A 26,039-nucleotide genomic window follows, 5' to 3' on the forward strand; every position below is an offset into this window, starting at 1 on the left:
CTTCAGCTTAATAAGACCTCAGTACACTGTCAGGAGTCAAAGCTATTGATTTGGTCTCATCTGTATTTATTTTATTTATTTTTTTACTCTCAAGAACTTGCAACCACAGATGTGCAGTAAATGAATTGACAAGGACAATAGTTAGTAAAAAAAAAAGTCACCTATATCTTGGATGGACTGAGGGTTGGAATACAGTACATTTTCATTCTTGTGTGGACTATGAGCTAAATATACTGTCCCTTTCAGTTTTCAGATGAAAAGATGCTGCCATTCCTTGGACCAACTACAATGTTTAGAAAACAGAAAATTAATTTGTAATTTACTGTCAGGAGATCGTAGTTATGTTTAGTTTCAATTCAGTTCATTTTAATTTAACCCTGAAACACAACACAATGTAATGTGCAATTCAAAAAACAGGAAAAACACCAATGAAACAGTACATTTCATTGGTCTCTATTTGTATGGACTTTATTTGTTATTATTTTTTTTTATTTTTTGGGAGTGTGTGTATTTTTTATATATATATATATATATATATATATATATATATATATATATATATATATATATATATATATATATATATATATATATATATATATATATATATATATACAATCAGATTCAGATCAGCATCCCTAATATCAAGTACTGATAAATCTGTTGCCATCAAATGCTCAGTATTACAAAGATATTAAAGCATTGATGATCCTGGTCATTTCCCAGCCCTTCTCAACCTAAACTCATCAGCACCCTTAGATTGAAAGTTTATCTTCCAGGCATTTATATAACCTGAGTATTTGCCACATCACTAGATCAAGCACCTGAAAATACATAAATTAATAAAAAAAAACATATTTAAATGTTTAATATACAGTATTTGATTTAATTCTTAGATCCTTTATCTTGTATATTTATCAAATCTCCTCAAAACTAAATTATGTGGAGAGAATAAAATTAATGAGACACTTTTTAAATTCCTCTTAACCCTCGGTTATCGTCATTTGCCAAACATGACCGATCGCAGGCTGCGCAGAACAAATAACTTATGACATTAAAGTATGGGAAATGCTATTCAAAAGCTTAAAGAGTCGTCTGCTCTCTGATCACTCTCATGGTACTTATACACAATCAGTCTATACATATCGGATAAGCCTAGCGTAATGGTCAACTTGACGTCATTCGCCATAATAATCAATGAATATTCGAAGATGCCACAATCCTGCCCAATCCTTTGGGATTTAAATTCCCAGAGAAATGGGATAACCTTTCACAGGTAAGATTTATATATATATATATATATATATATATATATATATATATATATATATGTAATGATGTGTTCGGTTTATTCTGACACCTTCAGTTCCACTAAAGCCTAGTTCACACTACATGACTTAAAACGTCGGCAGATCACTGAGCTGTTCACTTTAAATGACTTGATGTATGTCCTGAAGTCAGTGTTGTGGTGTTCACACAATGCAACATCATGTGAATGATCCACAACATGAGGTCACACACTACCATATTTTGATCTTGAAATTACATGCATAAACGAGAGTGATGCAAAACAACAAGTGAATCAGGAGTTGTTTATTTGAAAATGGACATCAGGAAGAAATTAGTACTACAAGCTGATGGTTCTGAAAAATGTTGCCCTATTTCTTGTCTAAACTTTTCTTAAAGCCGTTTTCCTACCATAACCACTTTCTTCAATGCCGTCACCAGTAGTCTGAATGGCAGAAGTGGAGGAATGAACAAGTAGGGGGATCCTCATTCTGATAAGTTTGTCGTGAACTTCCGAGAAGAACTGGCCAGCTTTTGGCAGGATAATTATTGACGGCATCCTGTTTGCAGATATCACTTGTCTAAGCAGCTGTGGGCAGGCTATTCAGGAACCAGTCCAAGCCAAGACCATCCATGGTTTTTGTGAGGATGCGAATCAGCTCGTCAAGCTATCAGTGACATGGAGTCATCGGCAACAGCTTCCTCCTCAGATCTGCCGATAGAAATCACTTTCTTCTCCAATGTAAGACCTTTTAAGGGCTTAATTTAAGAATTAAGACTTAAGACCTGCAGAAACCCTGTGTTTGGGGAACTTTAACAGTCTGAACAGAAGCAGAGGAATAACGACACACTTATTAAACGTACTAGTGTATATCTTCTTAAGGCAACAGAGATGATAACTAAACAAAAGACTTCTTGAAACCTACAGTCATATCTTTAGGAACATCATGACAGATTAAAGACATGTACCTTCATGTCTTAAAGAACATGTTTTGTATTGCTGATAATCTTGTAACAAATTTTCAGGAAAGAGGAAGAGTACTTTAAAAATAAATAAAAAAACAGCATTGAGGCATTACTGGTGTCATGATGCAATATAAACCTCAGAATGACGATAAAAGCAGCTCATACAAGTAGTCTTTAGATCTTGTTTTATTCATGTTTCATGCTAAATTAGAATGTTACTAACACTAAACACAAGAGTAAATATTACTGTTGCTCAAAAAAAAAAGGTTTTTCATAAATCTCAGACCTTATTATATTTTTTCTTTATTGCTTACACTCTAAAATCCATTATATTAGCCAAATGTCACCAACATTAAGATTTCTCAAGATTTCTCTCTGGATCAAAACTATAAACATACGAAAAAGCCACTGTGCACTGCAGAAATAAAAGTCAGCAAACGTTAACTTCTCTGCATTTATCGCTTTTGTGAACTACAAACATGTTTTAACTAAAGCCTTTAATTTATGCAATTTTCTGCAAAGAGATTTTCCATTACATTTACGGAAATATCCTTTAACCCTAAAGGAAAGAGCTAACAGTACACTGGCAGAAATCAGGAACGGCATCAGGTATGTTAGGGATATACAGAATCATTAACGGAAACAAGCAGAGATCAGGACAGGCAGCAGAGAATCAGAGTCGGTTTAAACAATCCAAGTGAATACACGGGAAGAACAGACACTGGGAAAACCGCTTGAAATGTCAGACAGGCTAAACAAGATTTTGCAATGAGTGAGAGTGATTGTGGTGCTTATATGTGTGTGTAAATGAGTTGCAGGTGTGGCAAGGTGATTGTGATGCAGTGGCTCATGGGAGAAGTAGTTCGGGTGTGGTGCAACAGTAAGAGAGGTGCTAGTGTCCAAGTGATGATATGGTGACATCTGGTGGTTGATGGGTGGAATGGTCCTGAGTGGAGTGCCCTCTACTGAAGTTCATGGGCACTCCAGCTAATGATCGTGACACCACCAAGTGCTTAGTATCACAAAGATGATAAAGCATTGATGATCCTGGTCATTCTCCAACCCTTCTCAACCAAAACCCATCAGTGACATGAGATTTGAAGTTTCTTCTCTTGATATGTATTTATTTGAGCATATGTCACATCATTAGATCCAGAACCTGAAAATATAGAAATGGATCATATTTTATTTTAAGGTTAAATTCTTTCTTTTAACAAACCATTGAGTACATTTTCCTCATACTCCTAAGTTGCTGCTTATTAACAGTAGTTGTTAAATTTAGGTATTGCATATAATTAGGGATGTATAATATGGTAATGTAAAATATGTGTTTTAAGTAATTATAAACAGACAATATTTTAATTACAGGCATGTTAATAAGCAACTAGTTATTAGTGAGAACTGATCCCCATCCTAAAGTGTTAACTATAAATTATGAAATTTCTAAACATATCATATTGTAATTTCACAGTTCACAGCTTCAAACTAGTGATTACTGTTGTTGTTGTTGTTGTTGTTTTTATTGCTGTTTAGATTTATGGTATAAATCAAAATCAAAGGAGCTACTATTCTGATCTTAAACGGACAAACTTTTGTTTCTGCATACCTTTGTTTTTTTTCTTTTGCCTCGGTTTCTTTGTAGATTTGAGTTCAATTTCAGCATAGGTGAGTTCAGTAGGTCCACTTACGCTGTCTATGATGAAAAAGAGAGAAAAGAATAAGATATGGGTTTTTAGACAGCAGCAGAGCTATGTAGATATGTTGTTTGCTGCGCTCATCCGGTCAATTACACTGACACAGCAAATATGCAAATAAGAACAATAACCCAATTAACCCAGCAGTGTGTTTTAAAAGAGTGCTGCAGCCATGAAGTCAAAACCTGAAAAAAAAATATTCAACAAGGGGTTCCCTCAAGATTTTCCTGTGGATTTTTATAATGGGCTGTTTCAATTGAAACAGACGCCACCCAGTGTTCTGAAAGAATATTAAGCAGCAGAACTGTTTCCAACTTTGAAAATGAATCGTCATATTAGAATGATTTCTAAAGGATCAAAATTCTAAAGGATAAAAATTCAGCTTTGCATCACAGAAATAAATGATAACATAAAGTATAATAAATTTAAAAACAATTATTTTAAATTGTAATAATATATCACAATATACATTTTTTTCTGTATTTTGATCAAATAAATGCAGGTTTTATGAGCGGAAGAAACTTCTTTCAATAACATAAAAAATAGTAATGTTTCCAAACTTTTGCTCTGTACTGTTATTATATTATACAATATATTATACACACATACATATACATTTATCATACATATATACTTCATTTCATATTTCTTGACTGACCAGACTGACCAGACAGCGGTGTGTTGTTTCCCGGGTCACTCTGGTTCTGCTCTGATGTCTTACTTCTATTCTGCTGTTGACTGACACTAGAGGGAAATCTTACACCTAGTGGAACATAAAATGGTTATGTAGCTAAATGTTTTTTATGGAAAGGGGGTCAAAAATAAAATGCAGACTGCTGATCTCCTTTATACACACATGGACGATTAACTTAAGAACCTACAGTATATGCCTCATACAAATAGTGAACATGATGGATTGCTTGACTCACAGTTGTTTTCAGTTACAGTACAGATAATCTGTGATTATTTTGCATTATTTTTATCAATACTTTTCAGTAATTAATGAATTATACTCCAAAGCTTCCTTAGAATGGTCTCCCATCCTGACCACCAAAAATATACTCCAAACTCAGGTTGGGAGAAAAGAAAAACCAGCATAGGCCGGTTTAAGATGCTTCTTTTCAGCAGGACAGACATGCCAAAAGGTTTGGGAACAGAGTTTTGAATTTTAATATCACAAGAGATGAACCTTTGTTGTTTCTGTAGCACCACGGCAGGACTAAGAAGGCAATAATCAAAAATATGACGGTCAGTCCTGCAGTCGCTGCAACTATCATGAAACAGAGACCATCAGATCTTGATGTTCTGGGGGAAGCTGAGATACATATATTTTATTTTAGTGCTGTAATTAACACAGGGATATTTTGAAAGTGTTTATAGTTCTCAATCTCACCTCTGACTGAGATCCAGCTCTTGGGGGACTCTCCTCTCTCTGAGTGTTTGCAGTAGTAGAAACCCTCATGTGACTTTGAGACAGTAGAGATGATCATCTCTGTAGTTTGATTCTGGATGAGTGATCCATCTTTATGGAAATCAGCTCTGAGGTTTGGTGGAGTTGAATGTTGATATAAACAGCGTAGAGTCAGAGTATCTCCTTCAGTCAAAGGATGAACAGGATTCTCCAGAATCACACCAGCTACAGAAATAGGAAACATGCAATGCTGGCAAATAGTAAAATTAAATGAGAAATATAGTAATCATTTTTTTATTTATATTTAAAAAAAAATATTCTGCTCCACTGGTGTGTCCTGCATGTGTATAATCAAATTGCTTTATGCTTTGATTGTAAACTACCAGTGAAATTAATAAATTCACACAGACTCACAGTGTACAGTGATATTAACAGGATGATATTTCTCTCCAGATTCAGACTGACACCAGTACACTCCAGTGTCTGATGGGATGGTGGAGTTGATTGTACATGTAGATCCTGTTTGTGATCCCCACACTGATGATGAACAATCTTCCAGCTGTTTACTCTCTGTGTATCTTCTCACTCTCCATCTATCAGAGTTACTCTGGTCCTCACAGCTCAGAGAGAGAGAGACAGATGTGAAGTGTTGAGTTCTGCTGGGACTGATGATCAGAGAGACTCGAAGAGAAATACCTGAGAAGACAATTAGAGTTAAGTATTTAGAGATGTTTGAGATTTTTTAAAGATAAATATGAACCAATAATTTAAGTGTCTGAACTCACCAGTGACCCATACTGGATGTTTGTTGCTGTAGATTGTTTTATATGCTGGTTCTCCTCTCTCTGCTCTGCACACATAAACTCCTGTGTGTTTTAGAGCCGCAGAACTGAAAGTGTAGATTCCTCCAGCTCCTCTGCTGCTGTCTGAGAGCATCTGATAATGATTGCTGCTTTCTGTTTAAAGTGAGAATGTGAAGATGTTCACTAAGGGAATTAATTTCTGTATGATCCTTATGAATGACGTTCACTGTAACCTGATGTATTCAGATTGTTTCAATACTTTTAATCACAGTTATGTTTTTTTTGAGAAACCCATATGATAAATATTCAGATATAAAGATATTTTTTTAAATTTGGTGATATGTCTGCTTTGTCTGCAGCTCAGCAATTTTAGCAAATAGTTTGCTTTGTACATTCAGATCAACAGCATTAAGGTAGAGATGGTAGACTTATTCACTCATACACGTATGAACTCATATTCTTGATCCTTCCAATCAGTAAATGATCATCTTTGAAGGAGCATTATAGTGTATTTATTTCAAAGTCAGTCTGACCCATTTCAGGGGCTGCCAAAATTAAATCAGAGCTAAAGAAATACATCTTCATATTTACAAGAACAGTTTCATTTTATGCATAGGCTTCTTATGGTTTTGATGTCCATTGGCCTTCAAGCCTTCTTTAGTGGGATTGGTAAGCCATTCATACTACAGTCTGACTTTCCAGGGATTTGTGAACACTGTAGCGATATCAGAGCAATGCTGCTTTAGTTTGAGCATCGCATTCAACTTTACAGTAACACTGGTCCACGTAAACAAGTTTGGGTTTGGGATGTAGCTAGATAAGCTTGACTAAGTCATATTAAATAATCATTTTGACTTGAATAAAATCTGTTAAAGGGATAGTTCTGTCATTATTTAGTCACCCTCAAGTTCTGCCCAAACCCACATGGAAAAAAATATAGGTTTTGATATAGGTTTTTAATATATGTGACATATATAAAATTGGCCGGTTTACTATATAATATGTACATATATGTACATATATGCACACATATATATATATATATATGTACACATACAGGTCCTTCTCAAAAAATTAGCATATTGTGATAAAGTTCATTATTTTCCATAATGTAATGATAAAAATTTAACTTGAATATATTTTAGATTCATTGCACACCAACTGAAATATTTCAGCTCTTTGTTGTTTTAATACTGATGATTTTGGCATACAGCTCATGAAAACCCAAGATTCCTATCTCAAAAAATTAGCATATTTCATCTGACCAATAAAAGAAAAGTGTTTTTAATACAAAAAAAGTCAACCTTCAAATAATTATGTTCAGTTATGCACTCAATACTTGGTGGGGAATCCTTTTGCAGAAAAGACTGCTTCAATGCGGCGTGGCATGGAATCAATCAGCCTGTGGCACTGCTGACGTGTTATGGAGGCCCAGGATGCTTCGATAGCTGCCTTAAGCTCATCCAGAGTGTTGGGTCTTGCGTCTCTCAACTTTCTCTTCACAATATCCCACGGATTCTCTATGGGGTTCAGGTCAGGAGAGTTGGCAGTCCAATTGAGCACAGTAATACCATGGTCAGTAAACCATTTACAAGTGGTTTTGGCACTGTGAGCAGGTGCCAGGTAGTGCTGAAAAACTAAATCTTCATCTCCATAAAGCTTTTCAGCAGATGGAAGCATGAAGTGCTCCAAAATCTTCTGATAGCTAGCTGCATTGACCCTGCCCTTGATAAAACACAGTGGACCAACACCAGCAGCTGACATGTCACCCCAGACCATCACTGACTGTGGGTACTTGACACTGGACTTCAGACATTTTGGCATTTCCTTCTCCCCAGTCTTCCTCCAGACTCTGGCACCTTGATTTCCGAATGACATGCAAAATTAGCTTTCATCCAAAAAAAGTACTTTGGACCACTGAGCAACAGTCCAGTGCTGCTTCTCTGTAGACCATTTCCTGCACATGCCTGTGCACGGTGGCTCTATATGTTTCTACTCCAGACTCAGTCCACTGCTTCCGCAGATCCCCCAAGGTCTGGAATCGGTCCTTCTCCACAATCTTCCTCAGGGTCCGGTCACCTCTTCTCGTTGTGCAGCGTTTTTTGCCACACTTTTTCCTTCCCACAGACTTCCCACTGAGGTGCCTTGATACAGCACTCTGGGAACAGCCTATTCGTTCAGAAATTTCTTTCTGTGTCTTACCCTCTTACTTGAGAGTGTCAATGATGGCCTTCTGGACAGCAGTCAGGTCGGCAGTCTTACCCATGATTGTGGTTTTGAGTAATGAACCCGGATGGGAGTTTTTAAAAGCCTCAGGAATCTTTTGCAGGTGTTTAGAGTCAATTAGTTGATTTAGATGATTAGGTTAATAGCTTGTTTAGAGAACCTTTTCATGATATGCAAATTTTTGAGATAGGAATTTTGGGTTTTCATGAGCTGTATGCCAAAATCATCAGTATTAAAACAATAAAAGACCTGAAATATTTCAGTTGGTGTGCAATGAATCTAAAATATATGAAAGTTTAAATTTTATCAATGACTTTATCACAATATGCTAATTTTTTGAGAAGGACCTGTATATGTGCATACATATACCTATTTACGTAGGTACACATATGCACGTATATATGCACCTATATGTTCACCTATAATAGTAAAATTATACTATTAGCCAGGGTCAAAACCAGAAACAATCCAAATAAACAAACAAGGAAGGGACAGGAAGGGAACAGGAACGGAAAGAGGAACAGGAACTCGGAATGCGAGGAACTCGGAAGACGAGAAGACTGGGCATGGCAGGAAACGGAAGGAAAGGACTCCATGCAGGCAACAGGAAAAGACTGGTTAATATAGGGAGTCAAGTGACTAATAAGTTAAGGCACCTGGTGCAATTAACAGGAGTTCAATTACTGTGATGAAGGGACAAGGCTTGTGGGAATTGTAGTGCCTACGGTGAGGTGCCTAAGGGGAAGTGAGACCACTAGTGGACACCCAGGGAAACAGAGACCAGATAGCCTGACACATAGCTGCTAGGCAACATAAATAAAAGTCCAAAATGTAGAAATGTACATTATGTATTTACTCAAGATCAATCAAATAGTACAAAACAAAAAATATAGTACAAGAACAAAAATAAGACAAAAAAAAACTGAACAGATTTTTTTTTATCTTGTTGCTCTTCTCAGCTCCATTAGCTATATAGATGACATATCTTGTATGTATAGGGCTAACATGTGGATATGGAGAAGCAATAAAGGAGACCAAAATTTCCTGTATATACACATATATGAACCTCAATTTTGCCTATATGTGGCATATATGGAACAACATGAGGGTGATTAAATGTAAAAAAAAAAAAAGTAAACTATTTCTTTAATTCAAATTTACCGCATGAAGCACATTATATCTTACCTGATGAAGCAGTTAGAGTGAACCAGCTGAATGTCCAGCCTGTAGAGGAGCCATAAACCTCACAGATCAGAGTCACTGGATCTCCTTCAGTCAACCACTTCTGTGGAGAAACACTTAAAACTGCATGGAGTCTGTCTGAAATAGAGAAATCATTAATTGATTACAAGTGAACATTAATAACTTGTGTGTGTGTGTGTGTGTGTGTATGTTTATAGGAAGAGATGATCAAACTCACCTGATACTGTCAGTGTAACTTCATCACTGAAGTTTGATGTTCGTGATCCTCCTCTCTCTGTTCCATTACAGGAGTATTTACCTGCATCAGACTCAGTAACAGGACTGAATGTGTGTTCCTGTAGTTCACTGAAAACACTGTTTGAATCATCTTTATACCAGCTGTACTGCCAGCTAGTGACTCCTTCACCATCAATGTCACATCTGAGAGTGACTATCTCTCCTCTGAATACATGTTGAGCAGGTTTAATGCTCACTTTTGGTTTTGGTCTTTCTGTTAAATGATAACAATTCACAAAGAAAAATTACCTGATAATATAATTAATATATAAATAAAATAATACATGCTAGTTTTAGTCTATGAACAGTTACTATATTGAAAATCACACATGCTAAATCAGGTTAGACTGAAGTGTTGTTCTCTGTAGCTGTTATGGTCATTGATTCAGTGTCTTTTGAATCATTTTCATTGTGTTCTCAGAGCAGATCATTAATCAAAAATACTTGCCATATATTGTAACTGTTACTGGTTCACTGTAATTTGTATAATTTCTTCCTCTTCGTGCTCTGCACCTGTACTCTCCTCCATCAGAGACTTTCACTGAATATATTTTTTTATTTGAAACTTCAGTAGATTCAGTGTTTGAGTTTTTACTCCATAGAAACTCCCATCCATCCCATGACTGATCCACCTCACATCTCAGAGTAACTGAGTCTCCAGTGAACAATGAACTCTGTGGCAGCACAGTCAGAGTTGGTGCGGTAAAATCTGTAAATATAAAATCATTGGTAGCATGTACTGTAGGTAGATTTCATCCTCAAAGATAAATCATTAGGGCATTTTAGATTCACAGAGAATGTTGTCAAACACCATTTTCATGCTAAAGTGTTTCATGCTCTATTTTGTTTTGTGTAGCGCTGCATATATAAATAAATGTATAAACATAAACATTATGATATTTTATAGATTTTGACAAAGCAGATAACTTTTTTAAGGGAATTTAAAGTTAACCATCTAAAGGCAAGAAATGGATGCACGGGATGCACCGAATCCAGGATTTGGATTCGGCCGAATAATGGGTTTTGTTTTTACGTGGTTTGGTTTCGGCCGAACCTTAGATTTTTTTTCCACCAAACCGAACCCTAGGCTTGCGCTACGCTGGTCTATGGCACGCGGCCATTGATTACGTGATGGTGTTTACATGAGGACCATTCTGTAGCAATATAGAGCCAGTCACAGTGAGCACTGACGTGGAGATAAGCGTTTTTCTCGGTGAGCCTTTGATTCCTCTTAGAGAGAATCCTCTTCAGTGGGGGAAGACAAACCAGCAGTGATTTCCACTGCTAGCAAAAACAGCAAAGATCAACCTCTGTGTGCCACCAACATCTGTGCCCAGTGAAAGACTTTTCAGTACTGCTGGGGACATTCGTTCCCACACTCGCAACCGGCTGTCACTTCTTAATGCAGAGCATCTTGGTTTTTTTTTTAAAGGAAACTCTAATTTCATGTGAAAGGTGTGACGAGCACTCCCAGAGGAATCAGCATTACCCTGGCAACCAACAGAAAACACCTGCACGTCCTCGTCACCGGCTGATCGGTCACAGCTACTCCCCATCAGCCTGCACACTCTTAAGGAGCACACACTGCACTCAAATGACGGAAATGACGGTCTCGAACCGAATGCAATGCTAGTCTAATCCCTGTCTCATTTCTTCACAGAAAGCAGCGAGTGACCGACAGCCCACCCAATTTGGAGCACGTCAGGACACCCACTTTCACCTTTACTGGCACCGAAGAGCACGGAGAGCACACGGGAAGCACCGGCCACCAGAAAGCGGAGCAGCACATTTCACCAGGCACCCCACAATATTCAATAAATCCACCCTCCGAGGCTTTTGATTTCACACACCCCTTGTCGAGTGATTCTTCACCCCTTGACAGTGGTGGAGAATGCAGGCAGAACAGTGAAGAATTACCGACAAGATCACCGCCCCAACTCCTAATTTTTTTCCCCTCTTTCCCTGTTTGTGTCACCAGCACCAAGGAAGGCGGCGTGCGCGCGTCCCCGCGATGGAGGTCGTCTTACAACACCTCGCTGAAGTGAGCATCCGCCAGCAGCAAATAGCGGAACACCTCGCCACTTGCCTGGGCAGGACGGAGGATGAACTCGCCACCGTCCGGGCCGCCACAGCCCAGGGCGTTCCGCTACCTGAGCCTCGGGCACAAGCCAACCGCCTGTTACCCAAGATGACAGCCGATGACGATGTGGAGACCTTCCTTCAAGTATTCGAAAACACCGCCCACCAGGAGGGATGGCCCGAGGACGAGTGGGCACGTGCGCTGGCACCCCTCCTCACCAGTGAAGCACAGAGGGCTTACTTCTTGCTCCCCTTGACGACTGCCGACAGTTATGCTGAAGTTAAGCGAGAGATCCTGGCGAGACTTGGCCTCTCCCCTGTATGCGCCACCCAGCAGTTCCACGAATGGGAATACAAGCCCCGGGTGCCAGCCCGTGCCCTGGCGGCGGAACTCAGCCGCATCGTCCAGCACTGGTTGTTGGATGGAGACCCCACCCCAACACAGGTAGTGGAACGAGTGGTGGTCGATCGCCTCCTGCACGCACTACATCGCGCCCCCGGTAAGGCCGTCGGCATGAGGAACCCAAGTAATGTCCGGGAACTAGTGGAGGTGATTGAGCTGGCGGATGCTGTCCATCACAGCGGGGCAGGGGACCGGCTGCCGTCATTCCCCCAGAGGGTTGTCCAGGAGCGACGCCCGCTCGAAGGCACCACGTGACCAGTCAACAGGCCGATGGTTCCCACCTAGAGATGAGCCCATGCCAAGCGCAGATCCACCATCGCCTCCGCGAGCCTTGCTGGCAGGCTTCATCATCCACCAGCGAGTACCGGTGGGAGCCCCCGAAGCAGAGGTGAAGGTGGATGGAAGACGGTTCCGGGCCCTGTTGGACTCAGGCAGTGCGGTCACTCTCATCCAGTCGCGGCTGTGCGCCCCTCGAGGCGGCCGGAGAAACTTCCTACCGATTACCTGTGTGCAGTGCACAGAGACACTCGCCAAGTACTGGCCCATGAGATGGTCATTTCGTCCCCCCAAGGCACCTGGCCGGTGGAGGTAGGCCTGGTGAAGGACCTGTCGGTGGCCGTACTGCTTGGAAGGGATTGGCCTGTCTTCGAGAAGCTGCCTTCCACCACTACTCAGCCTGCAAGCCCCAAGGGGAACCATCGAAGACCGAGGTGGCCGCCTGGACCCCGCCGCGGACCGGCCCTGCTCGCCTCCGACAGTGGGAGAGAAGGTGAGGCCCCCTCCCAATCTACTAATCTGTTCTATGATGTGTACCAACAGACCGCTGGAGGGGGCTCTTTTGCCAAGGAACAGAGGGAGGACAACCGACTCAAGCACAGTTGGAGTCAGGTGCGAGTCATAGATGGAGAGGACGTCCTCCCCCGGCCCCACCCTCTCCCACATTTTGTTGTAGAGAATGGCCTGCTGTATTGTGTCACCCAGCGGAGGGGGGAGGAGAAAAAGTTACTAGTCGTGCCTCGAGCCAAGACCGAGACCATCCTAGAACTGGCACATTCCCACCCCATGGCAGGACACCTCGCCACAGCCAACACTGCTCAACGCATCAGCGACCGCTTCCACTGGCCGGGCCTGGAGGGCGAAGTAAAGCGGTTCTGCCAAGCCTGCCCGACCTGTCAGGCCACATCGCCCAGGACTCCTCCCTCCAGCCCGCTCATCCCGCTGCCTATCATCGAGGTGCCCTTCGAGCAGATTGGAATGGACATAGTGGGGCCGTTGCCTAAGTCTGCCCGAGGGCATGAGCACATCCTGGTCATCGTCGACAATGCCACCCGGTACCCAGAAGCAGTCCCCCTGCGGAAGACCATCGCAAACTCCCCCTCGGAGATCCTGACTGACCAGGGAACCCCCTTCATGTCCCGGCTAATGGCGGACCTCTGCCGGCTGCTGCAGGTGAAGCAGTTGAGGACCACCGTCTCCCCCAAACCGATGGGCTCATAGAGAGATTTAACCAGACCCTCAAGCAAATGCTCAGACGTGTAGCGGCGGAGGACAAGCGGGATTGGGACCTCATGATCCCCTACGTGCTCTTTGGGATCCGCAAAGTTCCTCAGGCCTCAACTGGCTTCAGCCCCTTCAAGCTCCTGTTTGGCCGTCAACCTCGGGGCCTCTTGGACGTGGCCCGGGAAGCGTGGGAGCAGCAGCCGGCCCCTCATCGTACCATCATTGAGCACGTCCGACAAATGAGGGAACGGAATGACCGAGGACGACGGGAGGCAGAGCAACTCTACCACATCAACCTCCTGAAGAAATGGGTGGGGACCCGGGACCAAGTAGCTGACCTGAGCCTCACCGAGGACGTTGGACGTTGTTTACTTCATTAATGTGTTTTACTGTGTTAATGGAAAAAGGATGCGATAAGGATTCAGTTTCTGATTCTTCTGAATCTTAAACAATGGATTCGGTATTCGGCCGAACCCCAAAAAATCTGGATTCGGTGCATCGCTACTAAAAATACATTCTTAATACTGTATATATATATATTCAGTACACAGAGTTAATTTTTTACGTATACAATTTATTATGGATTTAATCTCTAAGAGCAGAGAGTAAAAATTTAAGGAAGATTAGTTCACTTGATCATTTACATAATACGATATTTCACCTCTGACTGACATCCAGCTCTTGGGTGACTCTCCTCTCTCTGAGTGTTTGCAGTAGTAGAAACCCTCATGTGACTTTGAGACAGTAGAGATGATCATCTCTGTAGTTTGATTCTGGATGAGTGATCCATCTTTATAGAAATCAGCTCTGGGGTTTGATGGAGTTGAATGTTGATATAAACAGCGTAGAGTCAGAGTATCTCCTTCAATCACAGGATGAACAGGACTCTCCAGAATCACACCAGCTACAGAAACAGAGGAAACATGCAATGTTGGCAAAATATTAAAATTATATGAAAAATATAGTAACAAAAAATAGTTTATTTATTTTATGACAAAACTATTCTTTGTGCTGCCTGCCCCACTGATGCATCCTACATGTGTTTAATCAACCTGCTTTATGATTTGATTGGAAATTACCAGTGAAATTAATAAATTCACACAGACTCACAGTGTACAGTGATATTAACAGGATGATATTTCTCTCCAGATTGAGACTGACACCAGTACACTCCAATGTCTGATGTGCTGGTGGAACTGATTGTACAGGTAGATCCTGTTTGTGCAGCCTGGTGTAATGATGAACAATCTTCCAGCTGTCCACTCTCTGTGTATCTTCTCACTCTCCATCTATCAGAGTTACTCTGGTCCTCACAGCTCAGAGAGAGACAGAGAGATGTGAAGTGTTGAGTTCTGCCGGGACTGATGATCAGAGAGACTCGAGGAGAAACACCTGAGAAGACAATTAGAGTTAAGCATTTAGAAATTTTTGATATTTTTTTTTAATAAATATGAACCAATAATTTAAGTGTCTGAACTCACCAGTGACCCATACTGGCTGTGTGTTGCTGTAGGTTGTTTTATATGCTGGTTTTCCTCTCTCGGCTCTGCACACATAAACTCCTGTGTGTTTTAGAGCAGCAGAACTGACAGTGTAGTTTCCTCCAGCTCCTCTGCTGCTGTCTGAGAGCATCTGATAATGATTGCTGCTTTCTGTTTAAAGTGAGAATGTGAAGATGTTCACTAAGGGAATTAATTTCTGTATGCTCCTTATGAATGACTTTCACTGTAAAATGATGGATTCAGATGGTTTCAATTCTTTTAATTTCAGTAATGTTTTTTTATTTTTTATTTTTTTATTTATTTTCTTATAAACAATACAATAAATTTTCGGATATATAGAAATTTGTAAACTTTGTCCATTGACCTTCAAGCCTTCTTTAGTTGAATTGGTAAGCCATTCATACTACAGTCTGACCTCCCAGGGATTTGGGAACACTGTAGCAATATCAGAGCAATGCTGCTTTTGTTTGATCATCGAATTCAGCTTGACAGTAACACTGGTCCACGTAAACAAGTTTGGGTTCGGGATGTAGTTAGATCAGCTTGACTTAGACATATTAAATAATAATTTTGACTTGAATAAAATCTGTTAAAGGGATAGTTCTGTCATCATTTACTCACCCTCAAGTTCTGCCCAAACTGTTGCTGGTAGCCACTGACTTCCATAGTATGGGGTGGGGGGGGGGGGGGGGGATACTATGGAAGTCAGTGTCTACAACTGTTTGGTTGTACAACATTCTTCTAATTATTTTAGTTTGTATTCAACAGAGGGAGAAAAATATATATCTAGATTTGGAACAATAAGATGGTGAATTATTGTAAAAAAAATAAAAAAAAATAATATATATATAATTGAACTATTTCTTTCATTCAAAGTTACCACCTGAAGCACATTATATCTTACCTGATGAAGCAGTTAGAGTGAACCAGCTGAATGTCCAGTCTGTAGAGGAGCCATAAACCTCACAGATCAGAGTCACTGGATCTCCTTCAGTCAACCACTTCTGTGGAGAAACACTTAAAACTGCATGGAGTCTGTCTGAAATAGAGAAATCACTAGTTAATAACATGTTAACAATTATAACTTGTGTGTGTTAATAGGAGGAGATTATCAAACTCACCTAATACTGTCAGTGTAACTGTATCACTGATGTTTGATGTTCGTGATCCTCCTCTCTCTGCTCCATTACAGGAGTATTTACCTGTGTCAGACTCAGTAACAGGACTGAATGTGTGTTCCTGTAGTTCACTGAAAGCATTAGCTGAACCATCTTTATACCAGCTGTACTGCCAGCTAGTGACTCCTTCACCATCAATGTCACATCTAAGTGTAACTATCTCTCCTCTGAATACATGTTGAGCAGGTTTAATGCTCACGTTTGGTTTTGGTCTTTCTGTTAAATAATAACAATTCACAAAGAAAAATTACCTGATAATATAATACATATGCAAATAAAATAATATATGCTGATTTTAGTCTATTGTAACAGACACCCCAGGTTCCATCACCAACCAATCACAGCACACTCCCTCACTTCAGTACTAATCACTCCCACCTGTTCCTCATCCACCTGCAATCACCAGCTCTCATAAATACCACACACAAGCTCCCAGTCGGCGTCCGGTCTCGTTTGCAACAACGTATAACCTCCATGCTTACTCTAAGGACTAATGATCTCTCTACTTACCTTATTTATAATATAAAACAAGGGGAAATGTCTGTCAGTGAATGGGAGTGGTCCTGTCCCAGCAGCAGGGGAGTTCTAGCTGCCATCCTCCAAACTCAACCCGGCGGAGGTCAATTACGATATTGGCAACCGAGAGCTACTGGCCATCAAGTTGGCTCTGGAAGAGTGGAGGCACTGGCTAGAGGGAGCCAAACACCCTTTCCAAGTTCTCACAGACCATAAGAACCTTGAGTATCTACGCATGGACAAAAGGCTTAATCCAAGGCAGGCCCGCTGGGCGCTATTCTTCACCCGCTTCAACTTCTCCATCTCGTACCGCCCAGGGGCCAAAAACGTCAAGGCTGAAGCCCTGTCCCACTCTGAAACTATACTTCCTGAGAAGGTAATCATCAGTCCTTTCATCTGGTCAACCGAGACCCTACCCTCCTCCGATCCCTCCACCAACACTCCGCCGGGTTGTCCACCAGGATGGCAATACATCCCCAGGACACCGCGCACTGCTCACCCGGTGGTCAATGAAACCCTCTTGCTGCTAAGAGAATGCTTCTGGTGGCCCAACATGGCATCGGAGATCAGAAGGTACATGCACGGATGTAAAGACTGCGCCATCTCCAAGAGTCCACGCCACTTACCATCAGGCAAGCTCCACCCTCTGCCCGTCCCGAACCATCCATGGTCACACCTAGGGGTGGACTTCATCACAGATCTGCCTCCCTCTGACAACAACACTTGTGTCCTTGTTATAGTTGACCGGTTCTCTAAATTATGTCATCTTCTCCCCTTGAAAGGTCTACCCACGGTCATGGAAATGGCCGAGATAATGTTCAACCACATCTTCAGATACTTTGGCATTCCCGAAGACATCGTCTCCGACAGAGATCCCCAGTTCATCTCCCGGTTCACTAACTCCTAGGTGTGGCCATCAGTCTGTCCTCTGGTTACCATCCCTAGTCTAACCGCAGACAGAGAGGAAGAATCAGGAGATCGTCCGATTCCTCCATACCTTCTGCCATGGCCAACAGGACTCTTGGAACCAGTTCCTAGGGTGGGCCAAGTACGCACAGAACTCCCTACGACAACCTACCACCGGACTCACTCCAGTGTGTGCTCTGCTACCAACCACCGCTCTTCCCATGGTCAGGTGAGCCCTCGGATGTCCCATCGAACGACTACTGGTTCCAAGAGACCTAGAGGGTCTGGGATGCGGCCCACCACCAACTGCAATGGATCCTACATAGGCACAGGATGACAGCCGACCTTCACCGCTCTGACGCCCCGGAATACCAACCTGGACAAACATCTGGCTGTCAACCCCGAGACATCTGCCTGTGCCTACTATGCCGCAAGCTTAGTCACAGATTCTTTGGCCTGTTCACCATCACCAAGCAGATCAATCGGGTCACCTTCAAATACCACCTGCCACCTGAGTACCATATTCACCCCAATTTCCATGTCTCACTCCTCAAACCTTACCATCCTTCTGTTTCTCCCTCCACAGAGCCTGGTGTAGCCGAAGCCCCCCTTCCTCTCCTCCTTGATGACGGAGCTGCCTACGAAGTTCATGACACCTTGGACTCCCGGCGGCGTGGCGGACAACTTGAGTACCTAGTGGACTGGGAAGGATACGGTCCAGAGGAATGCTCCTGGGTGTCATGCAACGACATCCTGGATCCGAACCTACTACACATTCCACTCCAATCACCCCAAAAGACCGGCTCCATGAGGAAGAGGACATCCACCACGTCACCGGGGTCCTCTACACTAGGGGTACTGTATTAGACATGCCAAGTTCCATCACCAACCAATCACAGTGGCCTCCCTCACCTGAGTACTAATCACACCCACCTGCTCCTCATCCACCTGCAATCACCAGCTCACATAAATTCCACACACACGCACCCAGTCAGCGTCCAGACTAATTTGCAACAAAGTCTAACCTGCATGCTTACTCTAAGGTCTAACGATCTCTCTACTTACCTCTCTCCAGTGATCTCTAGTGTCTCCAGGTCTCCATCGTGTGTGTGTGTGTCCACTATCTCCAGCATCTAGAACTCTTCTCCAACGGATCTAATCTACTTCACCTCCATCAACTATACCTCACCCTGCACTACCTGCTCCTCTGCTTGTGCCTCATTAAACTGTGTTATCTGTTATTTCAGCCTCCTGTCCCGGTTTACTGTAACATCTATGAACAGTTTATCTATGGAATAACACACATACTAAATCAGGATAGACTGAAGTGTTGTTCTCTGTAGCTGTTATGGTCATAGATTCAGTGTTTTTTTATCATTTTCATTGTGTTCTCAAAGCAGATTATGTGATCAAAAATACTTGCCGTGTATTGTCACTGTTACTGGTTTACTGTAATCTGTATAATATTTTCCTCTTCGTGCTCTGCACCTGTACTCTCCTCCATCAGAGACTTTCACTGAATCGACTGTTTTAGTTGAAGCTTCAGTAGATTCAGTGTTTGAGTTTTTACTCCAGAGAAACTCCCATCCATCCCATGAATGATCCACCTCACATCTCAGAGTAACTGAGTCTCCAGTGAACAATGAACTCTGTGGCAGCACAATCAGAGTTGGCGTGGTAAAATCTGTAATTATAAAATAATTGGTAGCATTAGTTGTGAAAGTTTTTCCGCAGAAGATTTCACCCTCAAAGATAAATCGTTAATGCATTTTAGATTCACAGAGAATAGTGTCAAACACCATTTTAATGCTAAAGTGTTTCATGCTCTAGTGTGTTTTGTGAAGTGCTGAATATATAAATATACAGTATTGTTCAAAATAATAGCAGTACAATGTGACTAACCAGAATAATCAAGGTTTTTAGTATATTTTTTATGGCTACGTGGCAAACAAGTTACCAGTAGGTTCAGTAGATTGTCAGAAAACAAACAAGACCCAGCATTCATGATATGCACGCTCTTAAGGCTGTGCAATTGGGCAATTAGTTGAAAGGGGTGTGTTCAAAAAAATAGCAGTGTCTACCTTTGACTGTACAAACTCAAAACTATTTTGTACAAACATTTTTTTTTCTGGGATTTAGCAATCCTGTGAATCACTAAACTAATATTTAGTTGTATGACCACAGTTTTTTAAAACTGCTTGACATCTGTGTGGCATGGAGTCAACCAACTTGTGGCACCTCTCAGCTGTTATTCCACTCCATGATTCTTTAACAACATTCCACAATTCATTCACATTTCTTGGTTTTGCTTCAGAAACAGCATTTTTGATATCACCCCACAAGTTCTCAATTGGATTAAGGTCTGGAGATTGGGCTGGCCACTCCATAACATTAATTTTGTTGGTTTGGAACCAAGACTTTGCCCGTTTACTAGTGTGTTTTGGGTCATTGTCTTGTTGAAACAACCATTTCAAGGGCATGTCCTCTTCAGCATAGGGCAACATGACCTCTTCAAGTATTTTAACATATGCAAACTGATCCATGATCCCTGGTATGCGATAAATAGGCCCAACACCATAGTAGGAGAAACATGCCCATATCATGATGCTTGCACCTCCATGCTTCACTGTCTTCACTGTGTACTGTGGCTTGAATTCGGAGTTTGGGGGTCGTCTCACAAACTGCCTGTGGCCCTTGGACCCAAAAAGAACAATTTTACTCTCATCAGTCCACAAAATGTTCCTCCATTTCTCTTTAGGCCAGTTGATGTGTTCTTTGGCAAATTGTAACCTCTTCTGCACATGCCTTTTTTTTAACAGAGGGACTTTGCGGGGGATTCTTGAAAATAGATTAGCTTCACACAGACGTCTTCTAACTGTCACAGTACTTACAGGTAACTCCAGACTGTCTTTGATCATCCTGGAGGTGATCATTGGCTGAGCCTTTGCCATTCTGGTTATTCTTCTATCCATTTTGATGGTTGTCTTCCGTTTTCTTCCACGTCTCTCTGGTTTTGCTCTCCATTTTAAGGCATTGGAGATCATTTTAGCTTAACAGCCTATCATTTTTTGCACTTCTTTATAGGTTTTCCCCTCTCTAATCAACTTTTTAATCAAAGTACGCTGTTCTTCTGAACAATGTCTTGAACGACCCATTTTCCTCAGCTTTCAAATGCATGTTCAACAAGTGTTGGCTTCATCCTTAAATAGGGGCCACCTGATTCACACCTGTTTCTTCACAAAATTGATGACCTCAGTGATTGAATGCCACACTGCTATTTTTTTGAACACACCCCTTTCAACTAATTCAACTAATTGCCCAATTGCACAGCCTTAAGAGCGTGCATATCATGAATGCTGGGTCTCATTTGTTTTCTGAGAATCTACTGAACCTACTGGTAACTTGTTTGCCACGTAGCAATAAAAAAATATACGAAAAACCTTGATTATTCTGGTTAGTCACATTGTACTGCTATTATTTTGAACAATACTGTATGTATAATCAAACATTATGATATTTTATAGATTTTGACAAAGCAGATAACTTTTTTAAGGGAAGTCAAGTCACCTTTATTTATATAGCGCTTTAAACAAAATACATTGCGTCAAAGCAACTGAAAAACATTCATTAGGAAAACTGTGTCAATAATGCAAAATGACAGTTAAAGGCAGTTCATCATTGAATTCAGTGATGTCATCTCTTTAAATAGTTTCTGTGCATTTGTTTGCAATCAAGTCAACAATATCGCTGTAGATGAAGTGACCCCAACTAAGCAAGCCAGAGGTGATGGCGACAAGGAACCGAAACTCCATTGGTGACAGAATGGACAAAAAAACCTTGGGAGAAACCAGGCTCAGTTGGGGGGGGGGGGGAGTTCTCCTCTGACCAGACGAAACCAGCAGTTAAATTCCAGGCTGCAGCAAAGTCAGATTGTGCAGAAGAATCTGTTTCCTGTGTTCTTGTCCTGGTGGTCATCTGAGACAAGGTCTTTACAGGGGATCTGTATCTGGGGCTCTAGTTGTCCTTGTCTCCGCTGTCTTTCAGAGATGTAGAGGTCCTTTCTAGGTGCTGATCCACCATCTGGTCTGGATATATACTGGATCCGGGTGACTGCAGTGACCCATTGATCTGGATACAGACTCCATCTGGTGGGAAGTGTTCCCGGTTCCGGTTTACCTAATTAATGCAGTCTAAAAATCCTTTAATGGATTTGGATATTAAAAGCATATTAGTATGTTATGTGTAAGCCAGGTTAAAGATATAGGTCTTTAATCTAGATTTAAACTGCAAGAGTGTGTCTGCCTCCCGAACAATGTTAGGTAGGTTATTCCAGAGTTTAGGCACCAAATCGGAAAAGGATCTGCAGCCCGCAGTTGATTTTGATATTCTAGGTATTATAAAATTACATTTGCCAAGATGTCAGGCGCTCTGGCTCCCGGTAAACATTTGACTATGGTGGCTGGGGTCTATATTCACGTTCCGTACAATAGAATCGCCAATAACTAGAGCACTTTCATCAGGTTTCTCAGTGGGTCCGTCACTAAGTGGTGAGAACCTGTTTAATGTTTTGATCGGAACAGAAGATTGGTGTTTTGACCCACGACTGTGCTGCCTCACTGTCACCCAGTTGCCCTGCTGCAGGGGCTCTGTTGTTGGAACCGAACAAGGTACAGGAATCCCTGAGCTAGACACATCCAAAGCCGTATCTAAAGCCCTAACATTCTTACTGTCCTCAATTAAAGTTTGGATATGTGTCTCCTATTCTGAAATCTTCTCTGTCAACCCAACTATTTCCCTGCATTTATCACATGTGAATCCCTCATCTGCGACAGAGATCGATAAACTGTACATGTGGCAAGAGGTGCAAATAACAATAGCAGGAGAAGCCATTACTCACCTTGCTTGATGAAATATTCTTACCACAGTTGTTTAAAGAACTTGTGAAAAACTGGAGCGAAAGAGAGGAGAGGATAAAAGAAAACAGCAATAGGTTCGAATGAAAACACTAATGACAAGCTAACGAGTGGTAACGCAACGCAGGTGCACTGCACTCATGGATATAAAATAAAAGTAAACGATCAAAATCTGATGAGATTGATTGATAATATCAGAAATATGGTGTGAATTAAGTTATATTTTATCATTTTAAACAAGAGAGAGTGATAGTAAGATACAGATTTTAGAGAGAAAACAGCTACACAGAGCTATGATCAGCTGCAGCAAGGCCAGAACTAAAAGTTAACCATCTAAAGAGATGTCAACAGGCAACGTGGAAAACAAAACTCCAGAACTGATTCAGCAAAAACCATTACAAAGCTCAAAACCGAATGATGGGAAAACAGACTGACCTACAGTTAACGCAACAGAACATTTCTTTCACAAACATCACTGCACACTTGCTCTCTAAAGTTCATTGTTTACTCATACAATTTATTGTGGATTAGAATCTCTAAGAGCAGAAAGTAAAAAGTTAAGGAAGATTAGTTCACTTGGTCATTTACATAATATAATATTTATTTCACCTCTGACTGAGATCCAGCTCTTGGGTGACTCTCCTCTCTCTGAGTGTTTGCAGTAGTAGAAACCCTCATGTGACTTTGAGACAGTAGAGATGATCATCTCTGTAGTTTTATTCTGGATGAGTGATGCATCTTTATAGAAATCAGCTCTGAGGTTTGTTGGAGTTGAATGTTGATATAAACAGCGTAGAGTCAGAGTATCTCCTTCACTCACAGGATGAACAGGATTCTCCAGAATCACACCAGCTACAGAAACAGAGGAAACATGCAATGTTGGCAATATAGTAAAATTACATGAAAGATGTAGTAATAAAAAATAGTTTATATATTTTGACAAAATTTTATTTGTGCCGCCTGCCCCACTGATGCATCCTACATGTGTTTAATTAACCTGCTTTATGCTTTGATTGTAAACTACCAGTGAAATTAATACATTCACACAGACTCACAGTGTACAGTGATATTAACAGGATGATATTTCTCTTCAGATTCAGACTGACACCAATACACTCCAGTGTCTGATGTGATAGAGGAGTTGATTGTACAGGTAGATCCTGTTTGTGATCCCCACACTGATGATGAACAATCTTCCAGCCCCCAACTCTCTGTGTATCTTCTCACTCTCCATCTATCAGAGTTACTCTGGTCCTCACAGCTCAGAGAGAGAGAGACAGATGTGAAGTGCTGAGTTCTGCTGGGACTGATGATCAGAAAGACTGGAGGAGAAACACCTGAGAAGACAATTTTAAAAAAGAATTTAGAAATGTTTGAGATTTTTTAAAATAAATATGAACCAATAATTTAAGTGTCTGAACTCACCAGTGACCCATACTGGCTGTGTGTTGCTGTAGGTTGTGTTATATGCTGGTTCTCCTCTCTCTGCTCTGCACACATAAACTCCTGTGTGTTTTAGAGCAGCAGAACTGAAAGTGTAGTTTCCTCCAGCTCCTCTGCTGCTGTCTGAGAGCATCTGATAATGATTGCTGCTTTCTGTATAAAGTGAGAATGTGAACATGTTCACTAAGGGACTTAATTTCTGTATGCTCCTTTTGAATCACTTTCACTGCAAACTGATGTTTTCAGATTGTTTCAATTCTTTCAGAGATTTTTAAACTTTAGTGTTATGTCTACTTTGTCTGCAGTTCATTAATTTTAGCAAATTGCTTGCTTTGTACATTCAGATCAACAGCATTAAGGTATAGATGGTAGACTTATTCACTTGTATGAACTCATTTTAGACACTTAGGTGTTCTTGCTCCTTCCAAGCAGTAAATGATCATCTTTGAATGAGCACTATAGTGTATTAACTTCAAATGCTTAGTAATGTCAGTCTGACCCATTTCAGGGGCTGCAAATCTTATAAATTTTTTTAAATCAAAGCTACAGTAATGCATTTTAATATTTACAAGAACAGTTTCCTTTTATGCATAGGCTACTTATGGTTTTGATGTCCACTGGATTTCCCTTCAAGCCTTCTTTAGTGGTATTGGTAAGCCATTCATACTACAGTCTGACTTCCCAGGGATTTGTGAACACTGTAGCAATATCAGAGCAATGCTGCTTTTGTTTGAGCATCGCATTTAACTTTACAGTATCACTGGTCCACGTAAACAAGTTTGGGTTTGGGATGTAGCTAGATAAGCTTGACTTAGTCATATTAAATAATCATTTTGACTTGAATAAAATCTTTTAAAGGGATAGTTCTGTCATCATCTAGTCACCCTCAAGTTCTGCCCAAACAGTTGCTGGTAGCCACTGAGTTCCATAGTATTGGGGGGAAAAATACTATGGAATTCAGTGTCTACAACTATTTGGTTACCGACATTCCTCTAATTATTTCAGTTTGTGTTCAACAGAGGGGGAAAACAATTCTAATGGTTTGGAACAACATGAGGGTGAATAAATGTAAAAAAATAAAATAAATAATAATAATAAAAAAAAAAAAAATAATAAAATATATATATATTTAATTGAAAGTTATCCCATTAAGCACATTATATCTTACCTGATGAAGCAGTTAGAGTGAACCAGCTGAATGTCCAGCCTGTAGAGGAGCCATAAACCTCACAGATCAGAGTCACTGGATCTCCTTCAGTCAACCACTTCTGTGGAGAAACACTTAAAACTGCCTGGAGTCTGTCTGAAATAGAGAAATCACTAGTTAATAACATGTTAACAATTATAACTTGTGTGTGTTTATAGGAAGAGATAATCAAACTCACCTGATACTGTCAGTGTAACTTCATCACTGATGTTTGATGTTCGTGATCCTCCTCTCTCTGCTCCATAACAGGAATATTTACCTGTGTCAGACTCAGTAACAGAACTGAATGTGTGTTCCTGTAGTTCACTGAAAACACTGTTTGAATCATCTTTATACCAGCTGTACTGCCAGCTAGTGACTCCTTCACCATCAATGTCACATCTGAGAGTGACTATCTCTCCTCTGAATACATGATGATCAGGTTTAATGCTCAATTTTGGTTTTGGTCTTTCTGTTAAATGATAACAATTCACAAAGAAAAATTACCTGATAATATAATAAATATGTAAATAAAACAATATATGCT

At 40.9% G+C, this 26,039-nt stretch overlaps 1 protein-coding gene across 1 annotated transcript in view; it reads right to left on the reverse strand.

Annotated features, from left to right (window-relative positions):
* Positions 1-3,159: 3,159 nt before the first annotated feature.
* Positions 3,160-26,039, reverse strand: part of LOC113054565 (Fc receptor-like protein 5) — a 29,093-nt gene continuing 6,213 nt past the window's right edge. The window contains exons 8-20 of the mRNA XM_026220201.1: positions 25,692-25,960; positions 25,475-25,609; positions 24,289-24,459; positions 14,959-15,240; positions 14,510-14,752; positions 9,573-9,707; positions 6,144-6,314; positions 5,773-6,054; positions 5,341-5,583; positions 5,137-5,262; positions 4,606-4,710; positions 3,860-3,946; positions 3,160-3,412 (exon numbers count right to left, since the gene is read on the reverse strand). Of these exons, the coding sequence (XP_026075986.1) occupies positions 3,336-3,412; positions 3,860-3,946; positions 4,606-4,710; positions 5,137-5,262; positions 5,341-5,583; positions 5,773-6,054; positions 6,144-6,314; positions 9,573-9,707; positions 14,510-14,752; positions 14,959-15,240; positions 24,289-24,459; positions 25,475-25,609; positions 25,692-25,960 (2,326 nt within the window). The 3' untranslated portion in view covers positions 3,160-3,335. The remainder of the gene's footprint in view (positions 3,413-3,859; positions 3,947-4,605; positions 4,711-5,136; positions 5,263-5,340; positions 5,584-5,772; positions 6,055-6,143; positions 6,315-9,572; positions 9,708-14,509; positions 14,753-14,958; positions 15,241-24,288; positions 24,460-25,474; positions 25,610-25,691; positions 25,961-26,039) is intronic.

This window comes from Carassius auratus, chromosome 3, assembly GCF_003368295.1.
Source record: "Carassius auratus strain Wakin chromosome 3, ASM336829v1, whole genome shotgun sequence".
In the NCBI taxonomy this organism is placed as follows: domain Eukaryota; kingdom Metazoa; phylum Chordata; class Actinopteri; order Cypriniformes; family Cyprinidae; genus Carassius; species Carassius auratus.